The sequence below is a fragment of the Echinops telfairi genome, unplaced genomic scaffold (assembly GCF_000313985.2).
Source record: "Echinops telfairi isolate 266 unplaced genomic scaffold, ASM31398v2 ScPeMD7_7420;HRSCAF=8458, whole genome shotgun sequence".
In the NCBI taxonomy this organism is placed as follows: Eukaryota; Metazoa; Chordata; class Mammalia; order Afrosoricida; family Tenrecidae; genus Echinops; species Echinops telfairi.
Window position 1 is genome coordinate 6,115,649 of NW_022111320.1, and position 12,889 is coordinate 6,128,537.

At 39.0% G+C, this 12,889-nt stretch overlaps 1 protein-coding gene across 1 annotated transcript in view; it reads right to left on the reverse strand.

Annotated features, from left to right (window-relative positions):
• Positions 1–12,889, reverse strand: part of IFT80 (intraflagellar transport 80) — a 183,342-nt gene that overhangs the window by 72,569 nt on the left and 97,884 nt on the right. The window contains exon 9 of the mRNA XM_004704111.2: positions 433–612. Within this exon, the coding sequence (XP_004704168.1) occupies positions 433–612 (180 nt within the window). The remainder of the gene's footprint in view (positions 1–432; positions 613–12,889) is intronic.

Below are 12,889 nucleotides of genomic sequence, written 5' to 3' on the forward strand. Positions count from 1 at the left end.
CTTTAGGAACTAGAGGAAGGATTACTCTTTATATAAAGCTCTTTCCTAAACACATATGATGTCTATGAATTTGTTACCCAGACTAACACAGAGACAGTAACTGGATTAATAATTACCTAAGGGCATGGTTGAGAAGTTTGGGGGAAAATGAAAATGTTTGAAATTGATGATTGCACAACTCTTCTTAATATGATTGAATGATTAAAGTGTATGATATGTGAAATACATGCAAATAAACTATCTTTTAAAATGTTAAAAGAAAAGAAAGAAAGTTACTCCTGGCATCGTTGAAATATTCCTAAGGTGAATGAATCCGTGTGAACTTGATTTAAATACAATTTTCCAAAAATATTTCCATTTAATAATGAGAATAATTCTATAATCTGTATAGTGGCCTTATCTGAAAAGAGGCAGTTATAATAATAATCATACCTGCATGGTTCTTCTTTTAGTTAGTGTAACTTGAAAATTTTTCCACTCCCAACGTTGCTCCACTACATGTGCAAAAACAACATGCCCATTTCCGCAGCCTCCAGCGATCTGAGTACCATCAATTGACCAGGCAATATTAAATATGCTGCCTGTGTTGGGCTTTTCTAAAGCATATGACCACTGGAGAAGAAAGAGGAAGAGAAAAATCTATTTAATAGTAATCATTTTTTAAATGAAGCAAGTTTTAAAGTGGTAAAATGTTCCTATATTAAGATAATTATGTTAAGAATGTATCTTTATTCTGGAATTATAAAAATATTTAAAATAAAATTACACAGTACTAAAACAGAACACACATATAATTTTTAAAGTATACAGTTGAGCATAATGAAACAATATATACAATCTCTCAAGAACTGAACAAAAGAAGCATTAATTAAATTCACATTATTATATTTCAGTCATAATACTTAACAGACAAACACAAATAGTCAATAGAAAAGCACTAAAGACTCTCACTATTAATTCCTTAAGGATCTCTATAGTACCTACACCTAAAACTTTATGAATACCTTAGTCCAAGAACGCCACTAAAAACTGAAAGTAAAAGCCCAAAATAACTATAGCATCCCTGATAAACAAACAAACCCACAGCAGTTGATTTCGACTCGGGGCAGCCCGGTGTGTTAGAGTGGAACGCTCCTCAAGGTCTTCTTGAGGGTTATCTTGATGTGAGCAGATCACCAGGCCTTTCCTCCATGATGCCACTCGTGAATTGGAACCACCAACCTTAGGTTAGTAATAGTGCGCTTGACCAATGTGTCAAGATATCAAGGGAACTTCATATCTAACGTCATAACATCATAGGCCAACTGACCTATAGTCTATTTTTTATTTTCCTTTCAGAATGCAGTAGGTACAATCTCTCCTGTTTCTAGCAGCAGCAGAGCTGACTGACTCTCACAGGAGGACCCTCCAGGATTTTCAGTGGCTGATTTTCCAGAAGTAAATCACCAGCTCTTTCTGCCCAGATGACCCTGGATAAGACTCGAACCTCTCACCTTCCAGTTAATAGCATGTTAACTGTTTGCATTACCCAGGGATTCTTAACCTGTCCTAAAACCTACTTATCTCTTTGGGAAAGTTATCTAAAGATAGCAATAAGCGCATGAATATGACAGTAAGAAAAACCAGTTATAAAAAGTGACCTTATATGCACTTCTTTTTGTTTTTCAGGAGTAGCACCCGTATTTCCTACAAGGATTACTTATTTGACAAAAGTCATATACATTATCTTCCTATTCTTCCAAACTTTTGGCCAGCTCCCAACAACAATGGGAGGAGAAAATAGAAAGAAATATTGAGCTAAGATTATTACAGCTTATATCTTATTTCTTTCACAGTTCTCATGTACTAACAAAACAAACTCTACAACATGGAACTTGTCCTTAAAACCAAATTTTGAAGAATAGAAAAGTACCATAATAGGCAAGTCATATTAAACTCTTACAATTTTTTTTAAAATCAAGGTATGATTTCTGTTGTTTTAAATTATTGTAGCAATCTAAAAATATACTAACACAACCATGTCCACAGAAAGCAGATTGGTTTTTTGGGGTTTTTTTTTAACTAAGTATTTTGTATTTTATCATATGTTAGTTGTGAGAACAGGTCTCAATAGTTTCAATAGCTTTTATTTTTTAATTTAGGGCAAGGTTACATTTTGTTAAATCAGTAAAGTTAAACGATTTTATTTGCAACACAAAAAGATTTAACCTTTGTTCTTTTTAAAAGAATTTTAACCCTTAAAATCACTTCTATTCCCCAATATACCATGGTACACTCAATTCACATTTGCATTTCTACTCTGTAGAACAGAAGACAACCTCCTTCGCTGTAATGTTGTGGTGCTACCCATCGCCCCTTAACATTCGTGCTCTTCTTTAATGAAACTACCCCTTACTTTATGTCACTCAATGTGGTGTGGTCCTCAGACCAGCAGCATGAAATAGCTAGTTAGAACTCACTCTCAACTCAATGCAGACTCAAATCGACACTTCTATGGATTTCCTAGACTGTAATTGTTTACGGGAGAAGAAAGCCCAGCCTTTCTCCCGCAGAGTAGCTGGTGGTTTAGAACTGCTGACTGTGAAGATCGCAGCACAACCCGTGACCACTACACCAACAGGGCTCCTCAGTTAGAGCTAGTTCCAACCAAAACCAAATTCACTGCTATGGAGTCAAGTGACTTAAAAAAAATTCTTTTTTAAAGTAAACTTTGTTATACTTTTAAGACTATCATTCACGGTTGGCTCAGTGTTAGTACCTTGCCAATTCATCTATCTCTTAAAAATTTAACAATCCTGGACTTACTTCCTAAACCAGCTGCTCATAGTTATTTATAAATGTTGGCTTTATACATTCATCAACATAGTTTTTCCTTTTTAATTTGTATAAGTATGATTAAGATTTCAAACATAAACTAAAATAGGAAAAATAATATACAGCAAATTTTGTAAAATCTCAGTGTATATTAGAATAACCCAGAGGATTCCTTAAATTATTGCTTGACACCAACCCGAGTATCTGATTCAGTAGATCTTAAGTGTGACCCAAGAATTTTCCCTTTTAAAAATGGTCTAAGTGGTTCTGAAGCTACTGATTGGTTGACCACACTTTATGAACTACTAGTTTAGTGAGCCTTCACCTACCCATTGTCCAGCTTTCAAAATTTATAAAATCATGGCTAATCATATTTCATCTATGCCTCCAAAATTCAATTCTCTCTCAACCAGTCTATTTTATACCTAATCTCAAAAACCACTATAATTTCATTATAAAATATTTGAGCCATACATACTCGTGTATAAGCCGAGTGTTTCAGCACATTCCTTAATGCCGTTTTTGTGGTAAAATTAGATGCCTCGGCTGATATTCAGGTCAGCTTATACTTGAGTATATGCGGTATATAACAAAGTCTAAAAAGTTTGTGTAAAAATTCTCTTCTCTTAATTCCATTTTCCATAAATCTTTTGAAGCCCTCTCAAATTACAGTAGAAACACAGACTCTTTAAACAAAAGCTCATTACTTTTAAAACAACCTCAGTACTGAAAACAAGCATACTAATTTTTAATTATTAAAAAAAATTTTCAGCTTGCTTTGTTTAAATCAAGAACCAAATAAAATACAACCAATGTGCCTGGTTAGTAGGTTATTTAGATGGTTGTTTACCTATAATTTCTCCTTCTGCATCTTTTTCTTCCTCTGGGAATATTTTTCTTGCTGAAGAAACTGGGTCATTTGTTCTATGCATTTTCCCACCGACTGGATTTTGGGATTTGGACTCTCACAGGGTCTGTTCACACATTCCTATGTGCCCTTTATTTCCTATAAATTGGTGGCTAGACCTACAGTTTCAATCAGATCCAGGTATTATTTGCAGGGGGGGAGCAAGAGTATTTCATAGATAGTGTTATGTATTCCATTGGGAATCATTTAATGTGCTGTAGCCAAACAAGGATCATTACCTAAATTCCCTAATTCATTGCTGTTGTTTTTTGGTGCCAAGTTAGTTCTGACCCATAGCAACATTACATGTAACAGAACAAAACACAGCCTGGTCCTGCCCCAAGCTCAATGCCACGTTCGAATCTATTGTTGCAGCCAGTGTGTCAATCCACCTCTTTGAAGATCTTCTTTTTCCATGAAAGACCGGGCTTTCTGCTCCTGTAAAGAGCTATAATCTCTTAAGCCCCTGGCATCAGGTCCTCATTCTTTCCCCCCCTCTCCGCTCTCCCCTCCCTCATGAGCCCTTGATAATTTAGAGCAAATGTTTTGAGAATGATGAGGGCAATGAATGCACAAATGTGCTTTACACAATTGATGTCTGTATGGATTGTGATAAGAGTTATAAGAGCCCCTAATAAAACGATTAAAATAAAAAGACAGGCCACCGTGTAGCCACTGTGTTGAGTCGTCTTGTTGAGGGTCTGCCTTTGAATCATGATGTGGGCAAAGAATACTGAACATACCAAGGACTGCATCCTCTTGTTTGCTGCCCTCTCCTTTACCCAGCATGCTGTCTCCAGGGACTGTCCTCTCCTGTGAACATGTCCAAAATGCATTAAAGGAAGTCTCACTATTCTTGTTTCTAAGGAGCTTTCGGACTATACTTCTTCCAAGACAGATTAGCTTGTTCTGTCGGCGGTCCACGATGCCTTTCCTGTTCTTTGCCAGGACCTGGACTTAGAAACCATATCAAGAATATATTTTATGCACTGAACACTAATGACCAAAGATTTGAAAATGACTTCAATTTTGAAGAAACTGATTCACTAGCACAGTGGTTCTCAACCTTCCTAAGGAAAAAAACAAACAAACAAAAGAGCTATAATCTCAGAAACCCACAGGGCAGTTCTGCCCAGTCCCATAAGGTCACTATGAGTCTGCATAGACTCAATGGCAATGACTTTTTGTTTTGTTTTGTTTGTTTTCCATTGTTGTTTTCTGTAGTGGTTATGTGTTTGGCTGCGATTTGCTTGGTCAGCAATTCAAAACCACTAGCAGCTCCGTGGGAGAAAAACTGGGCTTTCTACTTCTGTAAACAGTTACAGTCTCGGAAACCCACAGGGGTCACTTTGAGTCAGCATTGACTCAGTGGCAGTGAGAGTTTTTTGAGTCGTTCTCCAAGGACTAGACCCTCCTGATAACATTTCCAAAATGCATGAGTCTCACCAACTAGCTAGCAAGCAATCTAGCTATGCTTCTTCCAAGAACGATTTGTTTGTTCGTTTAGCATGCCATGATATAAAAGGTTACTTCAAAAGTTGGTGGAAATTTTCCATTATCTTTCAACTATATTTCAACTTTCTGAAGTGCCCTCTTATTTAATACTCTTCACCATACCATAATTCAAAGACGTCTATTATTCATTTGTCATCATTATTTATTTTCGAGCTTATGAATACATCTGAGGTGCGTGAAAATACCACATCTTGGGTCAGATACACCTTAGTCCTCAAAGGGATACTTTTGCTTTTCGCAGCAGATATCCTCAATGCAACAAATCACTTGATTTCTTTTTTTTAACTTTTTATTATAAATTAGGTGAATGTTTACACAGCTGATCATCAGTTTTACACTCAGCAACTCATCAGATTTTCCATTGTCTTGTCCTATTTCGATAATTCCCTCCATTTCTCTCTCAATGGATATTGTTTCCCCTTCCCCGAGACACCACCTGCCTATCCTCTAGCCTGCGCCTTTGTCTTCCTGCCTTCCCCCTCCACTCTGCTTCCACGAGCACTCATTGTGGATCCAAGTCAAATACAGTCATTGAGAAATTCAGTATTTTCTGTGTATCATAAGTTGCTTATTGATCCAGATGTAAGGGTTGGTGTCTTGCTCATGCTGACGTGTAATCCATTCTGACAATTGTCTTCTTTCAGCTTCATCAGTAAGTGCTTCAAGTCCTCTTCACTTTCAGCAAGCAAGCTGTGGCATCTGCATATCATAGGTTCTCAGGGAATCTTCTGATCCTGATACCCACTTCAGGGGCATCTTCTTCTGATCTTGCTGCCCCATTTCTTCTTCATGTAGTCCAGCTTCTCTGGTTATCTGCTCAGCATACAAAATGAATACGTACTGTGAAAGGACACAAACCTGATGCTTATCTTCCCTGATTTTTGCTTTTTAGAAGCAGATCACCAGGTCCCTTTTTATACCTTGTCTTAATCTGGACGCTCCACTGAAATATGTCCATCATGCGTGATCCTCCTGGTATTTGAAACCTTGGTGGCACAGCCTCAAGCATCACAACCACACACAATTAACCACAGGATGCCGAGCCAACAGAGGAGTAGGTATGTCCATGTAAAATGAAATCCTGACAACTTGAATCTTTTATCAATTATCATATTATTTATCAGTCTAGTGAGGATCTTTGTTTTCTTTACATTAAGTAATCACTTCATAATAAAGGCTGTGGTCTTTGATCTTCTCAGTAAGCGATTCAAGTCCTCTTTGCTAGGTGGTATACTACTTAAGAGATGCCAAAGAATAACCTTCTTATCTTTCTTTCTCCCATTGTTGTTGTCTTTAGCTGTCAATGAGCCACTCAGTCTCATGAGGGCCCTTAAACAAACTGCATAGCTAACAATTTAATATTATTATTACCTCTGCAATACAAAACTTGTCTATCAGTTTGTCATACTGAGGTGGCTAGTGTGTTACTGTGATGCTGGAGGCTATGTCACTGCTACTCTAAATGCCCAGCAGGGTCACATAAAGTGCACAGGTTTCAGCAGAGCTTTCAGACTGAGAGCAGCCAACAGAGAAGGGCTTAGCTCCTCACCTCAGCGAAAGAAGCCACTCACAACCTTATGCATAGCTTCGAAGCATTGTTAATGCAATACAGATGCTATTTCCTATATACTTCCCTTGACAATAGATTGTAGCTAACATAGTTTTCTAAAATAAACTATGTATTTTTTAAAACTTTAAAAATTACTTTTGGTTGAGTAAAATGCAAATAGACACCAATCAAACTCACTGCTATGGAGCCGATTCTGATTCATAGCGACCCTTTAGGACAGAGTAGAACTGCCCTTGTAGGTTTCCAAGACTGTGCCTTTACTGGAATCTTAGAAAGTCTCATTTTTTCCCCGGGGAATGGCTGGTGGTTTCAAACTGCTGACCTTGCAGTTAGCGGCCAAATCATAACCACCACACCAACGCAACATGAAGAAGAAAAAACTGAAGAGAAGAGTAAGAAAAAGTGGTGTTTATAAAAGAAGTTTATAGAAAAGATCAGTATTCATAATATTACTGTATATACTCGTGTATAAGCTGAGCTTTTCAGCACATTTTTTTAAATCATTTTATTAGGGGCTCATACATCTCTTATCACAATCCATACACACATCAATTGTTCAGCACATTTTTAATGCAGTTTTTGTGGTAAAATCAGGTGCCTCGGCTGATATTCGGGTTGGCTTATACTTGAGTATATACAGTATGTCCAACTAAAACCCAATGTTATTTTGAGTTACCTATGAAAAAGCATCATGCCAATGCGCAACAATGTTCCAATCGATTGCTGTTATGCTTTGGGGGAACTTAGCAATCTATTCTTTGTCTAAAGGCAGGGCGCTCTTGAAAAATTATGAGGTTAGTCAGTTTGGTTTTGGCTCTGGGTAAATATCACTGACATACTTGATGGTGCTTTATGGTTAGCTAACATTCCCTGATAAAGGGCTATCACCATGGGTAGCACAGGCAGGCCCCAAGTTAAATGTCTGACAACAGACAAGTTATACTTGCCCTTTAATGTTACATAAACTTGCCCTCAGTTTGAAATAAGGGGGAGGGGGACAGAAGTTATTGCCATCAAGTTGATTTTGACTCATAGTGACTCTGAAAGAGTCACCATAAGGGTTTCCAAGACTGTAAATTTTGCTGAGAGAAGGCACCCTCATTTTTCTCCCTCAGAGCCACTAGTGGATTTGAACCACATACCTTATGGTTAGCAGCTAGTTGCCTAAAACATGACACCACCAGGGTTCTTTGAATCAACTATTTGCCACAAATTCTTCATGACAATCACTTTCACTTGCTGCCATGAGGCTTTTCAATTTTTGAAAAGGCTTGGAGTCTTTTCTTCAAGGCTTCAGAACAAGTTAATTCCAAACCTACGCCATGCTGAGAATTTACATATCCACTCCAGATATCGTTGTTGGGTGCCACTCAGTCAATTCTGACTCATATGTGCAACAGAACATGACACTGCCCAGTCCTGCACCACCCTCACAATTGCTGTTATGTCTGATCCCATCGTTGTAGCCACTGTGTCAGTGCATCTCCTTGAGGACCTGCTTCTTTCACTGACTCTCTAGTTTACCAAGAATGAGGCCCTTTTCCAGAACTGGTCTCTGCTGACCCCATGTCCAAATTGCATGAGTCAATATCTCACCATCCTCACCTCCAAGGAGTACTCTGACTGGACTTCTTCCAAGAAATATTTGCTTTTCTGATGGCCCGTGACACTTTCAATATTCCCTGCCAACACCTAATTCAAATGCATCCGTTTTTCCTCAGTCTTCCCTATTTGGTCAACTTTCATATATATATAAGGTGATTGAAAATACTATGGCTGAGGGTCAGGTACACCTTATTCCTCAAAATGGCATCCTTGCTCTTGAATAAAGAGATCGTGTGCAGCAGATTTGTCCAGTGCAATAATACATCACTTGATTTCTTGGCTGCTTCTTCCAAGATCATTAATTGTAGTTCCAAGTAGAATGAAATCCTTGACAACTTTCATCTTTTCTCCACTATCATGATGTTGTCTATTGGTTCATTTGTGAAGATTTGAGCGCAATCCATACTGAACCCCAGATACACCAAATCAGACTCTACATTATAACACCAGGAAAGACTCAAGGACAAGGAGAACTGACGCTGTGGGGTTCTGAGACTGTAACTCTTTCAAAGCGTAGAAAGTCCGTCTTTCTCTCACACACTAACAAGCTACTATAAACTTATCAGCTTCAAACAACACAAATTTATTAGACCATATGTTATTAATAAGATCATATCTTATGAAAGGTCTTACATCTGACATAGGTGTCCTTGAGCTAAAATCAAGATATCAACAAGGCTACATTCTTTTGGAGGCCCTGGGGTATGATCCGTTTCCTTGCTTGTTCAGCTTGTTAGGAAAATTCTACTCTTGCAGTTGTCCGACTGAGGACCCTATTTCCTTTTCTTGCTGAAGGCCATTCTCAACTTCCAGAGACCACTTGCATCCTTGGCTTATGGACCTCCATCTGTGAAGCTAGGAATAGTAAGTGAGCGTACTCTCACGTTCTAAAGCTCTCTTCCTCTTTATCCATCTCATCACTCTCACCTAGCCGAGAAAGACTCTCCGTCTTTCAGAATTCATATTAGAATAGACTGGCCTGAATAATTCAGAAAATACGATCTCAAGCTCCACACCCTTAAGTACATCTGTAAATCTCTTGCCATATAGGGAAACATATCCCTAGAATCCCAGACATAGGAATGTGAGCATCACTGAGGAGTCAACACTCTCCCATCATATAGCTGATATATTAGAAGAAACATAGCAAGGACATGAAAAGTTTACTCATTATTTTTCTAAATATTCAAATCTGAACATCGCCTTGTGAAGTAATACTCTTAAAATTCGTTTTTGGCTTTGGCTTTTAAAAGGCTTCTTGTCGTTAGGTGTCATCATGTCAGCTCCGACTCCTAGTGACCCTATCTATGTACAATAAACAGAACAAGACACTTCGTGCTCCTGCCCCACCCTCACAATTGTCATGGCTGAGCTCCGTGTGGCTGCCATTGTGCCATCTCTTTGAGGATCTTCCTCTTTTTGGCTAACCCTTCACGTTACCATGCATGACGTCCTTGGCCAGGAACTGGTCTCTCCTGCTAACATGTCTGAAGCACAGGAGACGGAGTGAGGCCAACCTCCCTCCTGCGGAGCAGACCAATGTGTGTTCTTTTGGCAGTCCACAGTCCACTGTCCACATGCTTCACCAACACCTAATTCAAATGCATCAATTCTTCATGCTTTCTATTCGTGACTCCGTTTTCACATGCCGATGAGGTGTTTGAAGATACTATAACCTTGGTCAGGCGCACCATAGCCCTCAAAGTGACATTTCGCTCTGTAACGCCTCAAATAGGTCTTTGCAGCAAATGTGCCGAATGCAGTATGTCCTTTTTTATCTTCTTCTTTGATTTGATATGATTTCTTAACTTTGGCTTCCCTGGTAGTTGATTGTCAGTCAAAGTAAAATGAAATCCTTGACAACTTCAGTTTTTCTCTGTTCTGGGCAACAAGGTCTCATCTTGTAAAGGAAGCAGTTATTTTACTTTATGGTTTATGTACTTCCTGGTTTTTAACAAAATTAATTTTATAGCAAATCTATAAAAACAATTTTAATTTTCTCATTGTCTTTTATTATAAAGTCAGAAACTTACTCATATAAAAAGAAAACCTCTCCAAAGATAAACTGAAAACTTTTCACAGATTCTGTTGACATGGCTTTGAGACACAAATGGCAGCCTGCAGGGTGAATTGCCTCCCTCCTGAACCATTTTCTAAGCTTTTGCCCTCAGCAGCAAGGCACCTGGGCAATACTGTGTTAGGGTGCAGGCAGCCCTGTTTACCCCCTACCTCTTTGATCACATTTAATTAGACCAGGCATGCTTACCTCACCTAAGCTGGGCTAGATACCCTTCCAGAGGCATCTTAAACTGGCATGGAGACCTGCCTCAGTCGGCTCTCTTAGGGAAGGAGATATACACTTGAGCTGTTAACACAGCATTGTGGGAAAAAAATTTTTTTTTTAGTTAGTCTTCAAGAAAAGAAAAAGTCACATATATTTAGACAACAGAAGCAAAAGACACAAAAACAATGCTTTCTGTGTTCTTCTAATATTCCAGTTCCTGGGGACCAGCTACTTCTGGAATATATCCTTATAGCCAATTCCTCTTTTTGCTTAGTGGCTTCTGTTACTTGCAACTATAGTAAAATGGAGAGTAAATTTGAGTTACAGGATCAGTCATACTTCTCTAGCACTACTTGATTCCCTGCCCCCAACCCACCCCTGCACCCCCAATTCAGGCATGTTATATATAGTGTTATTTCTTTATGCATGAAACCCACTGCCATCGAGTCAATTCTGATGAATAGCAATCCTATAGGGCACAGTAAAACTGTCCCTGTGGTTGTGAGAAACTGGAACTGTTTCTGGGAGTAGACAGCCTCATCTTTCTCCCATGGAGTGACTGGTGGTTTCAAACTGCTGACCTTGCAGTTAGCAGCCCAATGTGGTGCTACCAGGGCTTCTGGTATGTAGAACTAAAACCAAACACTACCATCAAGTCGATGCTGACTCATAGTGACCCTTCTTAAGACAGGGTAGAATTGCCCCTGAGAGTATCTGAGACTGTATCTCTTTACCTCTTTACCGGATAGAAAACCCCATCTTTCTCCCATGGAGCAGGTTGGTGGTTTCAAACTGCTGACCTTTTAGGTCGCAGCCTAATTGCAGAACCACTATGCCACTTGGACTCCTCTCTTTAAGTAGAGCAAAATCATGTTAAAAACAACAACACACTGACATGACTAATAAAAGGAGGAAGTAGGGTATTGATGACCGTAGAAAAGGAGTCATAGAATTGTGGAGCTGAAGTAAGAGAAGCAATCAGGTTCGGAAGGAATCCCCAGGTGGTGCAAGTCGTTAATGGGCTTGACTGTGAACTGAAACGTTGGAGGACTATATCCACCCTGAAGCACCTAGACAGAAAAAGGCAGTGATCTATTTCCCCCCAAAATCGTTGAAAACCCTCTAGTCTACACACAGGGGGGGCTGCCCTGAGTCAGTCAGCTCCACAAATGGTTTACTTACTGTGGAGAGAGGAATCTCAAGGCACAGAGGTCTTCTTCAACTTTGTGGCCCCCCTGCTGGAGCCTAGACTCCAGAGCGTTACAGGCAGGCCACTTCTACTCCTGCACTTAAAAAGTCGCAACGTACAACAAAACAAGCCATCATACTAGACAGTGCAGTGCAGAGAACAACAGCTGACAATGTTTCCTTGAAGCGTTTGGTGTATTAAAGGATGGATGTTACATCTTTTAGGGGAAAAAGACCATATGCCTCTTGTTTCTTTTGGATTTTCTTAGATGGTTTATACCTTTCCCAATTAAAAAAAAGTTATTTGCCAAAAAAAAAAAAAAATTAATAAAACCTCCCTAATGCCAAGCTAATCCTTTTCACCATTTGTTGTTGTGCGCTGTCTAGTTGATTCTGACCCAGGACGGAGGAGCACTGTCGTAGAGGTTTTCTTAAGCTGTGATCTTTATAGGAGCAGAGTGGGGCATTTTCTCCTGCTGACTTGCTTTCAGGTAACAGGCAAGTGTTAACCATTGTGCCACCTGGCGCCTTATAAATATATACTAACTAGGCTAAAAGAATTCTCAAAAGTCTCTCTCTTTAGCCAAGTCCAGTGAATTCAAGGTGTGTCCATAAAAAAGGTTCAAGTGGAAGAGAAACACAAAGTTTTCAAACTTTCTTTAAGGCATGCTAACTAATTTTTAAGATCAATATTCTCTCTCATGTACTGGGTTTTATAGGCTCTTTCATGTACCAACAAATGATTGCTGTCTTAAAATTGTATGTGTCACTGACTGACAAGTTGCATCTAGCGGTTAAATGTAGTCACAGAAGATGCTGAATCATTTCAATAACTGATTGAGAATGAGTCGTTCATTCATTAGGGACTGACTGGAGGACTGTGTTTCTACAATGAAACCTCCGAGCACCAAAACTCACCAGGGTTGCCTTGTTTTTCTGGGTCTTACAAGTCTCCTGCCTTTGACAGGGTGTAGTCTCACCAATTTTCCATCACTCCTTTTAGTCA